Raw genomic sequence first — 19,867 nt, forward strand, 5'->3', positions numbered from 1 at the left:
TAAAGATATTTACATCCATTTATAAAGAAATATCTTAAAAATATTTAAAAATATATATAAATAGTAAAGAGAGGATTGTAAATAGAAATCTCCCCATTGAAACACCACCATAATTGGTATTCAGCCCACATAAAGATAAAATTCACGTAGTTATACTAAGATAAGAAGGTATATCGTTGCAGGTAAATGATTAATTCGGCATTTGTTAAAATCATAACCTCTCAAATCTGTCGTGTTCCAATGCAAGTTATGCAGCTACCACACGCAATTCTTTTAATATCTTATAAAAGTTAGGTCTAGTTGTATTATTTTGCTCTAAAAAAATATATATGCACATCTCTTTCTTGTCTCTACTTTCATGATCTGCTGCTGCTGCTAACCCTTGGTCTTGTCGAACAGCCACGATCGGAAATGCCTTCAACTCTCCTACCTCCTTTTGCTTTTGCGGGGCACCATCTCTTTATTATAAGATCTCGATCACAATGCATACAACATATTTCTCCTTTCTCTGTCTCTTCCACGTCCATGCGCAGATATCAATCAGAAGGCTGAAAAATGATTGTGCAGTGGTTGATGAATTATATGCGGGTCCGCTGTGGCAGGGACGACACTGTCATTGGCAACCAAGCTCCTGCAGTGAGTAAAATATACATGCAGAAAGTCATGTGGATGTAGGGAGGATATATAGCCAATTCACAACATGAGAAAAAAGAAAAGAAAAGCAAAGCAGAACATGTTTAGATATGCCAAATCTATCATCACAGGTTAAACAATGGAGAAGAAGCTAACGGTCAACCATTTAGGATTCGCCCAATGATTGACAAGGCATCTGTAGCACTAAAAAGATGATCACGAAGTGACTAGCTAGCGCACAGCCTTTGATAATATAATTGGATGGATGCTTCTGCGCATCGTGGAACAGACTATTTTACGAAGCTCCACTTGGTTGGCACTATGATCGGATTAGTTTTAGCTAGCAAAATATGATCGACATGTACATAAAACTACGAGAAGCCCCCCCCCCCCCTTCCACAGAGGAATGGTCATGTGCATATTACAAGAAGAAACTAGAATGCGTGCATGCATGCATGCATGAGCAGCTTACTCTTGAGGGCGAGAAGCCCATAGGGAGCTCAGAGCACGTAGGCGGGTGAAGTACTCTCCGATCGCCAGGAAACATCTTGCTGTTTGTTTGGTCGTCAACTGTTGACGCAACTGGTGCATGGTTTGTTGTCTCAAGTTGTCAGCCTGCATCAGGTAAAAGGGTAGAAGCTTGTTCTATCTTCTTACCTTGTTGACATGATGAATAGACATGCAAAAAACACAGCGGGAGGAGGTTAAAAAGAAGCATGAGTCGGAGCAAAGATATATCTGACGACTTGTTCAAGAGGATTGTAATGGTTCAAAAAGGCTATCGTATCTATCTTTCGGTCTTTTATTTTTAGTATCTCCTTCAACGAAGAAGGACTCCACCTCATGGTCACATTAAACAACAAAAGAGGATCTTTTCTAAGGGTATTCTCATGCAACAAAATAATAACATCGACCAAGTTTACTTTGACACGGCAGACATTAGTTGGATATCAGTTGGGAATATGAGATGAGTAGCATGCATGTTTGTATTGTATTATACTGTACTGTACTGGACCATCTTGGGGAAACAAACAAACTAATCGCATTGTCCATTGTTGCAAGTTTTGGTCCGTTTCTGTTCGGATGAAACAGTGTGTATAATTCAAATAGCTTTGTATTATTGGGGGTTGGATAAGTTGATTACCTAAAAGCCAAAAAAGAAAGAAAGAAAGAATTGGTATTCTAGTAGATTTGGTTTGAACATGATCTAACTTGTATTCTATTAGATTGGAATTTCTTTTAACAACCATATACGATGGAGTAGGATGTTTTCCTCGTTGAAACTCTAGGCAAGAAGATGATAATAGTTCAAACCTGGCCGATGAATCCTTCGAGGTCGGCAAGCTTCCCCATAGCAATGGCTGCGTGGCCCACATAATTTCCAACATCGATTCCGTCGCTGAGAGAACCGCCAGCAACAGTTTGTGCCAAAGACTGGTGGACTTGCTCCAGGCCCCGGGAGAGAGCCTCCTCCGCCTGCTGCGATGAATGCTGGAAGCCGCGCATCCCCATCCACTGTTGGTCCGTCAATGGATCCAGCTGACGTATCAGGATCTGCGCTTCCACTCATCAGCAATTAAACTAGTGTTATGCTTCCGTAAAGTTGGCGCAGATGAGAAGGAGGAGCTCAACTCTCTCTTACCTTGATGAGCTCGGAGGGCCTAAACCCACCCATCCACAGGAAACAGCGCTCCGCTGGGGTCTTCCATATTCCATTCAAGAGGTGGAATACATCCGATTGAGCAACGATGGCTTTCAGCCGGAAGAGATCATCATAGTGCCTGATGCAGTGATCTACGACCACACCAAGATTGTCGTCAGGAAGGTGAGCCTCAAGTGCAGCTCGGAGGTCCGACATGATCTTGCAGTTATCATCCAACCATCGACCGTACTCCATGTCAAAAATCGCAGCGCCTGCAGCGCACAAGCTTTGGGTAACAGCAAACAAAGGGAAGTGGCGATCCCCCTTATAGCCGCCACTGAAATGACAACTTTTTTCTTCTACTACTACTATGAAAGGCGTGTTGAAATCGATGGGTGGAAGTGTGGCTCATTACCGGAACTGATAGCCGCATTACCGCCTGCGACTCCCAAGAGAAGGCCCTAACACGGAATAAATAATCAGATAAATCCACACGCTGTTGGCATCAGAAGAACATATATACATATACCTGTGATCTTGCTCTCTGGAGATCTTGCTCTAGCTGCTGAAGCTTAATCCTACTGGACTCTAATTGTTGCACGTAAGCCTGTTTATTTGGGATAAATAGGTTGACTCAAATATTAAACAAACATAATAAATTACAGCCAGGTTGTTTCTTATTAAAGATTCGGACAGCGTACCTTTTTCTTCAGCCGACTCTTTTTGGCTGCCTCTCGATTTTGAGCTAGGCGCCTTAATGTCTTGTAAAAACATTCAAGTAAATGAGCTAATCTCGTTAAGGAAACAAACATGATGCAATATCTGGAACTCCAAAAACATATCACGAGGGGTTTTGTTTGATTACTAAAACGCAAGCAGCATGACAACACGGTGGGGGCTTTATGATCAGGAGATCTAATTACAAAATCCACAGCCCAACTCCATTAATGTTGATGGGGATTTTTAATTAGGATTTTTCCTTATAGATCCACAATCACTCTTTTTTGTTTTCAGCAAATTTTATATGTTTTATCTTTATATATAAATATATATATATAAAGAGAGAGAGAGAGAGAGAGAGAGAGAGAGAGAGAGAGAGAGAGTACCTTGGCATCAATTACTTTTCCGTCCCTTGCTGCAGTTGAACCTGTCATCTTTCTCTGAAACATGCAACGCAAAATTGGTTGTTTAGCTTGGAGTCAATATTCGTATCTTTCTATTATCTTGACAGCATTATGAAAGCATGTACAGGAGAAGAATTTTATCGGTGAAGGTCAGATAACAACAGATATCAGCACGCACATTTACCATTGTTGCAAGTTCAAAAGCCCAAGAATAAACAAAAGATAATGGCATGTTTAAAGTGGATGCGAATACTTGTATCCAAACTTTTTCTCTCACAGAAGGAAACCCCTTAGATAGATCGATAATCTGACTGTTGATAGATGCAAAAGCTACAATTACTGTATTATGAGACTCGGACACGAAACAAAGTGCTTAAGAATAGGGTCCCTGTAGTGGGGGTTAAATGATCCAGATTTAGAATTTGTTATCTGGGAAAATTGAGCTACAGATGGTGTATGACAAAGCAATCAAACAGTACCTCTTCTTGGGAAGAGGGATGAGGATTTCTTGCTGCTTCTGTCCTGGAAGCACCACTTGCCATCATCATCTCTTGCGGCCGCTTGTGGTTAGTCGACTGGTCCGAGGAGGCCTTCCTGCTATTGGGAAAGTCCGATTCCAGATGAGATAGAGAGTTTTGAGCTGCGCCGGAATCAGTGCTTCTTGCTGACTGCGTATTCACCTGTTGGAAACAAAAGTAGGCGCCATAAAGCTTAAATGTTGCGGCAAACCATCTTTCTCCTTTGGCGGTCAGTTTTACACTTACTACGACGGCAGAAACCCAAGTCAAACAGGTAAGACCTTACACTGGGAGTTTGCTGAAATCTCATTGGCCACGATGGGAAGATCTCTAGTGTTGCGGGGCTGGTTGCAATAAAAGCTGCAAGAAACAGGAGATGCAGAAGATCAAAAAAGATTATCTAAAAATGAGAAAGAAATGAGGAAACAGTTGTTGGTGCTACAAAAGGAACTTTATTCCTTCCTCTTTTAGGAATTGCAAAGAGTTAATAAAATACTTAAATAAAATTGAGAAGAGAGATGGTGTTCTATCTGTGGGGGTGGGGAGTCAATTAGTTTCAAGGCATCATATGATCATTGTGGTGATCTGTTGTTGATGTGTCTAGATGTGGAAAAGTAACCAAATGAGAGAGAATGAGAGAGAGAGAGAGGCCTACACTTTCTGTCTTCTGTTTCTCTTAGGCCGTCGACTCCCTGCATGAGAGCCTCCTCCAACTCTCCAAAGTAAGCAGCTCCTTCCTGATCACTGAGTGGGCAATAAAAGTCCATCTTATCATCAAATACAAACATAGAATAAGAAGAAAGCAAAAGGAAATTGTTTTTACCCCCGGGTTATATCCAGGCTGATATTTGAATGATTCAAAGAATTAAGGTAGGATGGATCCTCCATCCTTCATGACTGACAATAGATACAAGGAACCAGAGAAATAAAGTCGAAGAACGAGGAGGAAGGCTGGATAGGAGACTCTGAGAGGAAAACGTAAATGGATTAGGCCAAAACTTTATGAAATTGATGGGCAGATGTGTAGTATAATAAAGAATGGGGCATAACATATAGGTTGTTATGAAGTTAAGAGGAGGAAAAGCAGCAGATAGAACAGAATAAAGAGCCCACTGATCTATTTGAAAATTGGTACATGCAGAAAGAGGTGATTAGTCATTTAGAGGCAGTCTTTTAGTGAAAGAAGAAAAAGGAATGATTAACTAAACCTATGCAGTCTGTGAAGCTCACCTGATATTGGAGCCAAAGGATACGATCAGGCTAAATATGAATCTCAAAGTTAAAAGAGTTTCGAAGAAGATGATTGAACATAGACTAAAAAAGAAAAGTAATTGAGGAACCAGTACAAGAAATTAGTCGCAGATGGAGTGTTGCCGATAGTCCCGTTAATAAGAGACCGAGTTGAAGGTCCAGAATCAGGAAGGCCAGTTTCGCCAACTCTATGATTTGCCATCCAACTCTATTCTTCTCCCTCCTGAACCATTAATGATGCTCCATGTGCTGACCTCTCAAGCTTTGCGTGGTGCTGCTCCATGTCTTTACCATGGTCTCTTCCCTTCTGCAGTGATTGACAGGACGAAAACTGAGAACAGATTTAGGAAAAGGAGATCCTAGCTCGAATTCAGAGAGAAAATCCAGTAGCGTCAAATGGTACCATATACCTAGCCCAGGTTTCTTGAACATAAGTTCTTCCAACTATAGAGACAGAGAAACAGGGAAAAAAAGTGTGCAAGTGTTCTTCAGAAGAAGCCAGAGGGTTTTAGTGCTTTTTATATAGCTGAATCATCTGGTGGACCTTGAGCCTCGTCTCTTCTCTGCTTCTGGGACTGGTACGTGTATCAACACCCTAGTTCAACCATAGTAGTGTATAGAAGATCTTGTCCTTGTGGGATTGTCTGCGAATTTTTGGGACCCCAGAGAGAGAGAGAGAGAGAGAGAGAGAGAGAGAGAGAGAGAGAGAACCAATGGTGGTATCTTTTCGGCAGGAAGTAGCTTTGTCTCCAACGCCAGTCCCTGTAACAGACTCTGGTACCCCATTGCCACTTGAGAGATAAGAAGTAGTCGATCAACCTGCATTGCATAGGAAACAGACAAGACTCAATACAATAGAGAAAGAAAAAAAAAGGCAAGAAAAGATTTGTCTTATTCCCTGCTGTATGCTTTACGGGTGTGAGTTTACTTTGACAAAAGAAATAGCATTTTGTTGATAAGCACACACTGCGATGTGCCTCATGCCGATCCCAAGCAAACCACTAATGTAATCAGCCACCAAGCAGACTCGCTTTTCTTAATATTCCTGCCGGTTTAAATGGATTTGTTTGAGATTATCTTTTTCCTCATGGGTTAGCAGCATCCATGCCATGTCTAAAACAAAAAAAACAAAATCAAAATAAAAAACCAGGTCTCAACAGGATTCCACCTATAAAATATAAGGAAGTTTACTTGGGCACATATTTGAGGGGTTCCAAGTCTGCCGTGCCTAACGAAGCTATTTGCTTAAAAAAGAGAAGAGTCACTTTCAGCTGTGGAAGGTCGTCGATAATTAACGCCGGTCGCGTCCTCCACTTGTACGATAAATTATTACGTTAGGGACACCTGTTCCTTTCCTTTCTGCAAGAAAATTGTTGCGAGCATTAGCAGAAAAGCAGTGGACAAAATAATCTATTAGACAAGCAAACTTGAGAAGAACATCCTTTCTTATACGGAAGACCAAGGAGAATTTGTTACAAATCCTCCCTGGATACCCAATCCATACGAGTCAGTTACCTAAGAATAGCAATCAGATACTCCTTCCAGACAATACCAAGTAATGGCATCCATTAGAGCTTCCCTTTCCTTGTAAACCTCAACATGCTAAAATTGGTTTCATAACACAGTATCTGCATCTCATGTTACAAAATCTGCATGACAAGCTGATGGAATCACCACAAACCATGCAGCCCCTTGATTAGAAGAAACCATCTTGTTAACTCATCCTTCGTCCATTCCCAATTTGCATTGTTTTCAAGTATGACACCACAGGGACGGAACATAACCGACTACAAAAATTGGAAATGCTTCGTGGGTCAAACAAACACCTTGATAAACCTCCGACAAAGTCAAACAACTACACTTCCAAACATTAGATAATTGACATATATATATATATATATATATATATATATATGGCAATTGAGTGCAGATTCTGCAAAGATATCACTTTGAATACATAGGGCAAAGCCAACAATTTCTCACATGATGCCTGTGGAATTTGAGATGAATGTGGTATGTCCACATATTCGCACCGTTAATTTGCAAGCATCCCATGTGCAGGAATAACATGGTTTGTATATTTTTCCTAACCAAGGCATGGGAAACTTGCAGTGATACATGCAACAAATTGGCCCCAAACTTCCTGCATGGCCTGGAAAAGAAAAGGAACATCTATCAGCACAGGCATCACCGGCATGTCTCTAACCAAATGAAAACATAGAAAAGCTGGAAGGAACAGATAAATTGCCACCAGAAAAGTCTAATATAATATTCAGCAAGTAATTAGCATACTATAGAAATGGAAATTGTTCACGGAAAATCATTCAAGAAGCCAAAGTATAACAATGATTGTCATCCAATAATTGCAGGCATGATCTCACTCCAACCAAAACTTCTAAACACAACTAAATATATCAATCCCTTAAATAAAAGATCAACTGTTGTCATGAAACTATATTTTGTATTCATATATAGCTCTTTAATTTGTTTGTATTCCTATAAAATTAAGGACCAAGCTTTCTAGTTCCAAATAAGAAGACTGTCTTGAAGCAAACCAGGAAGTAACCTATGATTATTTTCGGACAGGTGTCATGGTATGCTGTGCATTATCCAGTCATGCCATAACAAAAAAATTGGGCCTCTTATTTACCCACAGCCAGGTATGTATTTATCATTTATATGTGGCTCATATGACATCAGTCATTATGAACTTATCTAAGAGGTAATAAGCTATCCAACCACATCTGCTGCCGCTAACCACTGCCACTGCCACCAACAGAGATAGGGTAATTAGCAATTGGGGGGTGGGGAAGGCGAAGTAGCAAGTTAGGTGTTGGAATTCAAACCCTAGTTCTGACGATTCACAACGGGACAAGCTGATAGAACAGAAATGGAGAACAAAGAAAATGAAGCACAATACCATTTCCTTAGAAGTTCATAAAACATAAAATATTCTGATTTGATAAATTTTTCATGCACAATATGTCAAATATACCTTCTTAGAATATGCAGGAAAATAGTTACTCACATGTTCAACAAAATAGTTGCTGCCTTCATGGCATTGAAATGGATAAATGTTCAGTCTGATTGGGAAACAAAGCATGACAATATTACAAATGGCTGTTCATGATGCAAACTAATGGATGTATACTAGAAATTAATCTGAGGTTAAGTACTTATATAATTATCTTGTGAACTTGTTTTTCAGATTGAAAAATCAAAAGGTGGTGATGGAGCAGCTTCGTGGCATTAACTATCATGATTCTGACACTTGCCTGAAGAGAAACAGATTTTTCCATTGAGAAACTCACTTGCCGGATGTTTCAGTAACCTTGGAAGAAAAGATTCTCAGACCAATTCCACCTTTGCATGTCACATCCTCTCTCACCCCGTTCCCATGAGAACTCTATTATGAACAGTAGCAGATAAATTCTAGCAAACATAACAGAAACGCTGAGTGCTGATCCGCTGATCCAAAAATTTTAAATTGGAGCTTCCAAATGGAGGAAACATTAACAGGGTCAACAATCTTGCCAAAAGAATTGTGGGAACAGTTGGCAGAAGTTTACTTTCCAGATAAAATATATACTAGTGGGTCAGAGATATATTATGTGGTTATGAAGATGAAACCTAGCATCAACAAAAGCTTATAGAGTCACTAAAACTACTTTTATAAAATATTACAGAACAGATAAAACCATGTAGATAAGATGAACCATAGGTTCAGAAAGCATTATTCTACGATCTTCTGGACTCTATGGACATTTAAAAAAAACACACAATTGTTATGCCAGAAATCCTGAACCAGATATAAGATCCTTTACTAATGAATGCACACTTATCTGTCAAGCACCAGTTGTTTATTAATTCCCTCATCAGATCAACAACATTGTTTGTTGAAAGTGGGTGTTGATTCAATCAACTCATGTAAATAACCTAGCTATTTAAGTACTCTTCTGCTGTGTTATCTAAGTGCTCTGTAAGAGTACTTCTTTCAAACATCATTGATTCCAGAACTGCAAAAAAACTTACTAGCCAAATTTTGACATAATGCCATAATATCTTTGTCACTTAAAGAAGTTAACTTTGCAAGCTTGCGATTAATGTAGAAGAGCAAATGATACCAATGACTAAACACATCACTTGATCGTCCTAAAGAATAGCACTTACCAATGAGATTGATCCCTGGTTTAGATGCTTCTGTCCTACAAAATGAAAAAGCAATGAAAAACAAATTATAATAGTAGATTTGAGTGACAAAGTCCTAAGAAATGAATTAAATGATAGATTAGACACCCTCCTAACTCAAAAAATCAACCAAACATTTATAAAAATCTAAGAAATCAATTGTTTAATAACTCAAGATATTAATGAAAGAATCTAACAGACCACAAGATAGAAATAGCAAGTGCACATTTAACTGATGTTTACATTTCAGTAATCTTTTTGCCTGTTCTTTTAGGTGGAGAGGACCACTCATGTATGGCATAAGGACTATCAATTGAAATCCATACACTGAACTGAAAAGTGTTGTTAAACCTTAGAAGCCTTTTATTATTACATGTTAAACAGGATGCGATCGTAAGAAGAAAATAATATTGTACAACAAAAAGGCATAATTTCTCAACTAGTTAGGGTCGGTTACATGGATCATTTCCCATCCTTGGGCTCAATATCTCTGTTTAAATTGTTCTTAGAAAAAACTTTAAAGTCTTTCTCTACGTCTTCTTGCACCATCAATCTTAATCACCTCAGTTCATCCAACTACAACATCTTTGATTCTTCTTGAAAAATGTTTTTAATCATAGTAGATGATTTATTTCATTACATCCTTTATCAAAGCTTAAATATAATTCTTCATAAGTGACATTTTTTATTTTATCTTTTCTAATTATTCCTACACATCCAACTCAACAACCTCGTCTTAGTCATTGTTTTCTATATATGTTGTTGTTTTATCTGTACAACACTTAGACATATAAAACATAGTTGACTTGCAATTGTCTCAATTTTTTTAATATAATAGGCACATGATGATCACACAAAATCTCCCACATCTCTCTTCACTTTAACCATCGAACTTTTACTTTATAAACAATATCTTCATCAATCTCCTCATCAAATAATAAATCTAAAATATTAGAGAACTTCTTGTAGATTCATCTTAATAACTTCAGTTCTTCTCTTAGTATAATTAAAATTACATTTCATATGTCCCATCTTAGTTCTATTAATGTCAAAACTTCTATTTAAGAGAACTTCTTGTAGATTCATCTTAATATCTTCAGTTCTTCTCTTAGTATAATTAAAATTACATTTCATATGTCCCATCTTAGTTCTATTAATACCTTTGACACACACCCACACACACACAAAGATAGATTTGGTAAATATCTCATTTTGATACTTACTCTAGTAGTAAAGCTTATAAGAACATGTAAGTGCTCTAAACTTATACTAGGTTCAACTTTGTCTATCTAGGGCTCATCACGAATGTGTATCAGGTGTATCAATCATTATCATCAAGTGCATTGGTCAGCACCTTGATCACAATGAAAGCATACATATATATCACAAGAGGTAAATGCTTAAAAAATAGCCAGAACTTATGGCACTAAAACTGCAGCCTGATCTAATTTGTACAAACTGCAGGTAGACTCAGAAGTGAAGCTAGATGAGAAAATTTTCGCATTGACATAAATATATTACCTCATGGCATGAAAGATGGATGAGATAAAAATTTGGTATCGCATGACATTCTTCACAAGTTTGTCTCAAAGAGAACACCATGAATAACGAACTTCTTTAAAATCATCTCCAAGCCCATGCCCAAGTGATGAATTACCACTTCCAACCCAGTTCCATGACAGCCAAGTTTTCGGGTGGTAATGATCCTTTCAGACCATCATGGATCAATCCATCTCTCAACTTGTAACTCAAAGAAAGATGTCTAAGCTGAAGGAATAAAACTGCAATATATTCTGAATCAATAATCTCATCTTCGTTGTAAAAAATAACACCTCCAAAGATGTAGTCTTACTAGCCTGTGTAATCTTGATAATTTTTTAAGGTTATCTGCTTCCAAAATGATCTTATCCATGCCCACTGATTTGCAAATAAACTCTTCAATATTTGACTGTTCAATGCCACTGTAGATTGTGAATTTGATGTTACAACTTCTAGAGCATCAAATGTCTTTAGACAGGCAGCTGCAGAAGTGACACATCTTAAGGAGAAGAGATTCAATCATGTAAACCTCTGTTAAGTTGGTTCAACACCACTAAAAGAATTATGGTCTAATCCATCATGTTCAACTAAGTATTGTGCAAACAATGCATGATAAATTCTGTATTGTTCCTCTAGCATATAAGCCAAGAAATTGCTGTGAGCAGCTGAAAACTTCTGGGCAATGTTAATGAATTGAAAGACACTAAAAATGACAGTACTTAAAAGTGATCTGTATTGAGGTTCCCCAAATGCTGGGTGAGTTCACAGAACCAGTCATCAGCATTAAAAGAAAACGCATTAAGGTGTTTCCTGTGTGCTTCCTTCCATTTTTGGTAAGTGGAAGAAGCAATAATATGTACGGGCCTCAGAATGTGAAAGGCCTTCTATTTGTATATAACACAAGAGAAGGAAGAGTTGAAGTGGCATGCTAGCCTTCAGGAGTTAATCCCCATTCTCTACAATCATGATTTTTTCCTTTTTTCCTTTTTTTTTTGAAACATAGAGGTATTCATTACTGCAGATTGGTTAGAACAAGCAAGACAGCTACTAACTAATCTGTCCCAAAGAAGAATTTGTTACATTGGGACTTGGCTAACCCAGCCATCCTATGTACTTAGAATATTAGGAAATTGACCGAACAGATCTGTACTTAGAATACCTAGTGGCCACACGCAGAATGTATCCCCACAAAATTACAATTCCTGCAACAGCTATACAAATTATTAAATCATGACAAATATTAGATTATCAAATACACCATAAAGTGTGCCACAATTAAAAGTTGACATAAAACAAAGAGAGAATCAAGCAAAATAGAAGCATCAATATAACACACAACAATACTGAATTAGCAATATAGAGACTGGAAAATCTTAATAGCCGTTATCTCGATCCAAAGAAACCGATGGGAATCGGATGACTCACTGGCCCTTAAAATCATTTACAGAAAGCAACATACTAAAATCTGCAATGAAAAATTTTAAATTCCATTACAATCTGAGACATCGGTTTCATCTATAAAGTTCTAAACATTGTATTCTAAAAATAGTTAAAACAAATAGACTCCTCGAGGAATTTGTTATTCGAGTATCAAGAACATCTTAAGGAGTCACCATTGGAGTCCAAATGCCCTTTCATCGTATCAAAAATTGAATGACCCTCCAATAACTTTAATCTGCCATCCCTAGGCCATTCCTATGCCAAGATAGTTGATGTCTCCCGCAAGAAAAACTTTTTATAGTCCTGCCCTCTACTTCTCTTTTGTATTTGTCATTTCTTTTTGTCAAGATAGGTCAGAATCATCCAGCGCTGATTTTTATGAGCAGTTACAGGTCAGCTATAAATGACCCTGACTCAGATTGTGTGACCTGAATCGCCATTGGTCAAATTTTTATAGAATGAAAAATCCCCTATAATTTGAGAAACAACAAATATCTCTTATCTTCTAATAGATAGAAACCAGAAGCTCCTTATACAATCACCAAACAATATTATAGATTTTGAGATTTTGTTCAAGAAATCAGTAAACCAAACTATCCATTGATATCTTGAACCAATAAGATATTAAAAAAAAATGTATAACACCATATTAACTTGATGTCTGAAATTGGAAGTCCAAATTAGTTTGAATTAGGTTGTTCTCAGTCGTAGCTTCCATTACAAATCAAGCAGTCCATTACATTTTTAACTCAAATATTTTAACAACTTCAAGAAATATACTCTCTCCTTCTGTGGTTGATAAGACATGTGAAGAAGAGAAACAATGGCAGAGTATTTATTATTTAAATGAGTTTCAAGTTCTACTTGTAAGCTCAATTAATATATATTTTCTATAACCGACAACTATTACTATTTTCAGGAACGAAAAAAGGGGTATGACTATGAGCTACGATGACAGATTTGATTAGCAGATGATTTGCATAACCCATGTTTAAATCATAATAATGAAATGGTGACCACACACATGAGATAATTATGACATAGTAAATAAATCAATTCTAACACGAACAATTTCAAGTCGCTTCCTCTCAAATTTCAAGACCATAAAAGGGTTAAGAGCCGATAACAGTTCTCGTTACCCTCCCATAATACGGATATTCTAAACATCCAGTAAACCATGGAAGCAAACAAGGGAGATGAATTGTAGATGGGAACACAAACCGAGCGATCCCAGGAACGGGAAGGCCCCTTCTGCCAGATCCTAACGATCTTATCTCCGCTGCAAGAGGCGAGCATCCCGGGAACGCCAACGTCCACGGGGTTCCACGCAAGGCTCCAGACCCGATCGACCAAGTCCCCGTCCAAGAACTCCATCACCGACCGTGGGAAGCGATCGAACGGGATCGCCGACGACGACGGAGGAGAGGTGTAGTCCTGGAAGAGAATTCCGAGCCTGGGAGGAACTAGGGTTTTAGAAGACATGCTCTCACACTGGAGCCGAGAGACAAGCGAGGAAAAGGATGCTTTTGTAGGGGCTTATCGCCGAGCGCTTGCGTCAAATGCCGTTCGTGGGCAAAGAATTAAGGGAAGGGAAGGCATTGTCGGTTGTTAGCGGCGCGTGAATCTCACGTGGGAACAGTGAATTGCTATCTTCTCCTAATCATTCAAACGGGGGTTTTTCAGGATACGGATTTTTAGGTTTTGAGTCCGTTTAAATAACGTGGATGTACGGCTGAAGTTATCGGGTTTGGACTTGAATCCTACGTGGTCCTAACCACGCTGTTCTGACCCGAAAGCATCTCACTCGATCGATGATGAGTGTCACAGTAACAAATGAAACGTTGATAAAATATCAAAATTTTAAGATTCATTTTGATGGTTTGTTTGTGATCGTTGAAATTAGATCGATCGTGTGTTTAAACATAGAAGTGAGAGGTCCTGTTAAGTGGGATATAAAAAGTTTGTGCTGGATATTTTCATACTGAATTGATGATTGAGTCCAATTCTCTGATCCAAGAATCTTGAAAGAGATCAATATAATTATTTAGAGATACAACAAGTAAACTATAAAGTCAAGAATTAATTGTCTGAACTGAAAGCTAGGTCTATGCTAATTGAGATTCTCTTTTTTTTACGTTGATTTGATTGAACTTGAGAATTATCAATTCTTATAAAACTGAATCACTAGGTCCCGACAATATCGATTCGATGAAGGTTATCATTTATGCATCATGCTTATTTATTTTGTGATAAGATCATTTAGTCATATATTGATTGAGTAACGTGAGAATTTATAAGTCTGTCAAATCTTTTTTATTCTTAAAGATAATTTTTAGAACTGACGTGATAAAATTATATGGATATATCTGTTAATATATGAGAAGATGATACTATTTCTATTCAACCAAATGGGTGAGAAGATCAAACACATCACGTACTTTATTTTATATTATTGTTGAGCTGCTCCCATACTTAAAATTCTTCGCTAACTCGTCACTTAAAAATCATCATATCATCACGCGGTCAAACCTACCAACCTTTATTCAGAGTGATCAAACTCGAGGCGGTCTGGCGGAGTCAAAACAAGCGACACGAGCCTCTCGAGGAACACACAACGATCGCATTCGTGAGACCGCGGTGGATGCTTGAAGCTGTCCGTCCCGCCGGCCGGCTGTCGGATTTGACCAACGGGATTGGACGGCGATCACGCACCCCCACACGGCACTGCTTCTGTGGGGCCCGATCCCCATTTGGACTCGTCGACAGAAACGACGTTCGCCTCCCATACACCTATGAGGTTCGCCTCGCATCTGTGGGCCCACCCTTTCTCCGTGACAGAAGTAATCATGCGGGTTACAAGCCGTCCTTTCTGCCGTCATGACGTCACCTCCGCCCCCCTCAATCCATGCCACGTATTGAATCTGCCCGACCCTGTTACTCGAGCCATGTTAGTGTGAATTGTAAAACGGTCGCATTAGCAGCCCTAACCCTAATAAAAACATGGCGTAGGTGAATTGTTGCGTTGGGCGGAGGAAGAATCTGCACGCCACGACGGTCGAATTCTACTGCGAGTCCGCGACCGCTCGCCCACCCTGACGGGAGCGAGCGAGAGAGAGAGAGAGAGAGAGAGAGAGAGAGGACTAGGAGGGCAACACGACAGCTGCGTCCACGTGTCAGCTGGCGGCTTGCGGTCCTCATCACTGCCGTCGAAGGCTATTTATGGGCGCGGGAGCCGAAACCGGAATAGAGGAAGGGCAACCGCAGTGGCTGCCTCTACTGTCGGGCGGAGAGAATGGCCGTGGCTGTCTTCTCTCGCTTCGGTTGCTGCCTTGCGCTCGGCGTGCTCTTCTCAGGTTCGAACCTTCCTCTCCCTCTTCTTTCCACCATGGACGTCAGCAAGCAGCGATCTCTTCTTCTCGCCGTTTTTCTGCACTCGTGCAGGCGTTTGTCATTGTTGGGAAATTTATGTATGTTTTCTCATAGAACCCTCGTTTTCTTTCGCTGATTCCCTTGGAAATCCCTTGATTTTTGTCGTGAGTGTCTTTGTCCTGGCTCCATCAGTAATTCCTCAGTTAAAGGTGAGATCTTGGGGTTCATATTGCAAGGCGTGGTCATGCCTTCTCCTTTTTCCACACAGATCTGGTGTTATCCTTGTAGATAACCAATCTAAAATATGGATTCAGTCTCCTATACTATCGATTCATAACATTTTTGTGACCGGTTCTTGGATTCATGTGGTAATTAAGTCATTTGCGAAGCTCTGTTCTGTGGGTTTTCTTGATCTAACCTGCGATACGCCACCAGGGACCTCTCCTTACGGTTCTAGGATATACTCTTAACGTTTCTTCTTGGTATTTTCATATCTTGAAGCACAAAGTCGGATTATTAGTGTTGTGTGTATTGACTCGATCAGAATTCTCTTTTTCAATTAATAGTCTCCTTCAGTATGAAATTTGTTACGTGCTTGTGATCGAATTGTTTGCCATGAAGATATATAATCAAACATCGTCTAGTTCATGTCCTGTAAGTATGTGGTGCTAAGCCCATTCATCATTGGCTAAGCTTTGTCGTTAAGATTGGTTTCTTCATCGTTAAATTCTTAAATATTCAAGGGGCAATAAGAGTAGCATATTTCGTCTGGCAGCCAACATCCTGAATTTGTTCCATTGAAATCTAATCTAGAGAAAGGGCATTCAATTGCTGCTTAGATAAACGCTGCTTCAATTTGGAGCATAAGATATAGTTTTATCATCGAGTCCATTAAAACAAAGTAGTTCTTCCTTCGAGAGCATAGCTTGTGTGTTTTAATTCCATTGTAATTCGACTAAAGGAGACTCTTCTGCAGGGCAAATTCTCCAGACCCTTGGCGTCGGCGTTGGAATCAACTATGGACAGATAGCCAACAACCTACCATCTCCCACCAGTGTTGTTAAGCTTCTCCAGTCCATCAACATCAGCAGAGTAAAACTCTACGATGCTGACCCTAAAGTGTTAACTGCCTTCGGCAACTCCAGCGTCGACTTTATCATTGCAATCGGCAACGAGAACATCCTGAACATGACCGACCCGACGAAAGCCCAGGAATGGCTTAAACAGAATGTCCAGCCTTACCTTCACCAAACTCAAATAACTTGTGTGACCGTTGGAAATGAAGTTCTGACCACCAGTGACACTGTGTTGATGGAAAACCTTCTCCCAGCGATGCAGTCTGTATATCAAGCTCTTGTTGCCCTCGGATTGGACAAGCAAGTGAACATTTCGTCAGCACATTCCGTTGCCATCTTAGGGAATTCATATCCTCCTTCCTCTGGTTCTTTTCGTGAAGATCTTGCGGAGTACATACATCCGCTGGTCAACTTCCATTCTGAAATCAACTCTCCCTTCCTCATCAATGCCTACCCTTTCTTTGCTTACAAAGGGAACCCCAACGGTGTTTCCCTGGAGTATGTACTATTTCAGGACAACCCAGGAGTCACTGATCCAAACACGAATTTAACCTATGATAATATGCTGTATGCTCAGATCGATTCAGTCTATGCTGCAATCAAAGCAATGGGTCACACAGACATTGATGTTGCAATATCTGAAACTGGATGGCCTTCCAAAGGAGACCCCGATGAGACTGGGGCAACACTGGAGAATGCTGCAAAGTACAATAGGAATCTGCTGAAGAGAATTGCAATGAACCAAGGCACGCCAATGAAGCCTACGGTGCCCATTAACGTACATGTTTTTGCTCTGTTTAATGAAGATTTAAAACCAGGTGCAACGTCAGAGAGGAACTATGGGCTCTTTTATCCTGATGGAACTCCTGTTTATGATATCGGCTTTCAAGATCACGTCCTGCTATCTTCGCCATCTTCTGCAACACTGATGGTGAGGAAAAAAATTATTTGCAATTCATGATTGGTTTTTTGTTCTATTTCAGTGCTTTACCTAAAAGTTCATATGACTGATGATACATCTTTTCATTTTTCTCACTTTGCTATTTTGTAGATAATGAATATTTGCACAATGTGTCAAAAGAAATTTCCCTCGGGACTTCAATATCGAAACAATTAATATTCACCATGACTTCATGCTCATCTAGCTTTAGGATAATTGTATCTATCGACTAGGTTTAATGCTTAATGCAAAGCCCAAGAACATACAGGTGTGGAAATGGTAGAAAGTAGGAACACTTTCTTTTGTTCTTCCCGTGTGGAATTTCTAAGAAGGGGGGTTTTCCAAAGTTGCTATCTCTGTTTGATGGGCAAGAAGTAGTGATTGCATGTGGGCAAAATGTTGGTTGAGAATGTGTTTCCAGAGTTGACATAGATTTTCACTTGTCTTGAAAATTCAGGAATGGTGTCTTTTTGGTAGAAAACCTATTCTTGCCTTTTTCTTTACCAAAATGAATGCTCATGCTTCATGTGCAAAATGGAAACATTCATTTGCAAAGAATGCAAACTGATAGTTTCTTTATGTTGCAGGCATGGTCTCGGTTCGGCATCCTTATCTTCGCAATGGTCATGATGATATAAGTTGTTCTCTTCCTTACAATAGTCGGTAGTTGGGAGCATTGATTGATCATAAATTTATCCTGACCTGGAGGTAAAGAAGATATTCTTCTTGTGTTACAGCTTTCTTGACCTGTTCATACATGAATATTAGAGTAAGGCCCTTTTTTTTGTCACATTTGACTTGCAGCAATCATTTGGGGAAGATGCTATCTTCCTTTGATCATATCCTTGTCCCTTTCTTTGCTTTGTAGATATCCATTCAGCAAAAATGAGGTTCGACGTTGATGTCTGAACCCTCTTTGTTAATATTCGACCAGAGTATAAGCAAAGTTTGGCAAGCTGCCGAACTGTGAATGCATCATTTTGGCTTGCTGAAAGCCACATATTCTTGTTGTCTGCGGCCACACGAAAGCTGCACCTTTTGTAGTCCACGGCCCAAGCTTTTCTTCTGATGTTTCGTTTTTGCCTTTCCATATCTTGTGAAAGATCCCCCGTGATTAAAGGTTGATGCTCTTCTGATGTGATGGGCAATTTATTCTCTCTGAGCTTTTATGGTTGTTTGTGATGCAGATATCAGACATTGATACGGCTTGTGGCTGTTCATGGGTGCGTATTATGGACGATCTCCCGGTGCTTATGCTTTGTTTTCGAATAGATTACTTATATACAGATAGAGAGAGAGAGAGAGAGTATTAGATAGATGAGCTTAATTGGATGAGCATAGTATATATATATATATAATCTGATTCATTATTGTATAGACAATTTGGTGGGAGTTATAGTGTTCCAAAGTCAGTCACTACCTTTTCTTTTGGTGTCTCTGCTGCTTAATGTGTAAACGTGGACGCTGGATTTTTCGGACCTTCATCTAATTGGATCTGTTTCCGAGTTAAGACAAATTGAAAGAGCAATCGCAACCTCGGATTCATTGGAAAGGGAAGTTTGAATTGGTTTAGACGCTATTAGTTTAGTCTCAAGCATGTTATTAGACGTAAGAATATTGACTTACACATGGAACAATCGTAAGAAATCAGTTCGACAATAATTGTGTGTTCTTGGATTTTATTTTTCTTAATTTAGTTGATTTTGTGGAACCTATAACCTATATGTTTATCCAGATGAATTAATATTTTATGAGAATTAGTGGAAGTAAGTCTTGTGATTGTATAAAATCATATAAGTCGACGTTCAAGTAAATATTATTTTTTAGGTATTATGAAATATGGAGTGAGGGATTAATGGGAGTGAAACTTAATATTATATATGAAGATATTGAAGCAAATACTTTATAGATGTTATAAAATAAAAATGATAAACTTTATAAATTGTAAATGATCAAAGATAATATTACGCAAAAAGTGCCCTCTGTACGTATGATCGAGTCATGAGATCTATTATTAGATGTATAGCTGAAGCTCCAATTGGCTTATACCAGCCAAAGGTTCAACAGTGCTTAAATGATTGATGCTTTGGCGTCATAGGTAAATCAACTTATGGCATGCGAAGGTGAGATTGTTTCAGTGATTTTTT

The 19,867-nt window shown here is 39.0% G+C and overlaps 2 protein-coding genes across 7 annotated transcripts; one reads left to right on the forward strand and one right to left on the reverse strand.

Annotated features, from left to right (window-relative positions):
• Window positions 1-130: 130 nt before the first annotated feature.
• Window positions 131-13,898, reverse strand: LOC135586844 (transcription factor TGAL5-like). Of its 6 annotated transcripts, XM_065173965.1 has the most exons (19): window positions 10,878-13,898; window positions 9,339-9,373; window positions 7,152-7,320; window positions 6,684-6,955; window positions 6,360-6,527; window positions 6,097-6,281; window positions 5,880-5,987; window positions 5,423-5,475; window positions 4,573-4,661; window positions 4,204-4,277; window positions 3,879-4,079; window positions 3,382-3,435; window positions 2,977-3,036; window positions 2,805-2,882; window positions 2,691-2,736; window positions 2,276-2,547; window positions 1,948-2,187; window positions 1,106-1,248; window positions 131-631 (listed from the first exon to the last, which is right to left on the reverse strand). In XM_065173965.1, exons 6-19 carry the CDS (start codon window positions 6,148-6,150, stop codon window positions 541-543), a joined length of 1,563 nt encoding a protein of 520 aa, XP_065030037.1. In that variant the 5' UTR covers window positions 6,151-6,281; window positions 6,360-6,527; window positions 6,684-6,955; window positions 7,152-7,320; window positions 9,339-9,373; window positions 10,878-13,898; the 3' UTR covers window positions 131-540. The 6 variants fall into 6 exon arrangements, with proteins under 6 accessions (XP_065030037.1, XP_065030039.1, XP_065030042.1 ...); XM_065173967.1 differs by lacking the exon at window positions 6,097-6,281 and having other exon boundaries at window positions 5,264-5,475; window positions 10,878-13,897; XM_065173970.1 differs by lacking the exon at window positions 6,097-6,281 and having other exon boundaries at window positions 5,579-5,987; window positions 10,878-13,897.
• Window positions 13,899-15,481: 1,583 nt separating this feature from the next.
• On the forward strand, window positions 15,482-19,278 carry LOC135653335 (glucan endo-1,3-beta-glucosidase 14-like). The gene is made up of 4 exons (XM_065175210.1): window positions 15,482-15,688; window positions 16,681-17,711; window positions 18,308-18,428; window positions 18,908-19,278. Exons 1-3 carry the CDS (start codon window positions 15,628-15,630, stop codon window positions 18,356-18,358), a joined length of 1,143 nt encoding a protein of 380 aa, XP_065031282.1. The 5' UTR covers window positions 15,482-15,627; the 3' UTR covers window positions 18,359-18,428; window positions 18,908-19,278.
• The last annotated feature ends 589 nt before the right edge of the window (window positions 19,279-19,867 follow it).

The sequence above is a fragment of the Musa acuminata genome, chromosome BXJ3-11 (assembly GCF_036884655.1).
Source record: "Musa acuminata AAA Group cultivar baxijiao chromosome BXJ3-11, Cavendish_Baxijiao_AAA, whole genome shotgun sequence".
Classification (NCBI taxonomy): Eukaryota; Viridiplantae; Streptophyta; class Magnoliopsida; order Zingiberales; family Musaceae; genus Musa; species Musa acuminata.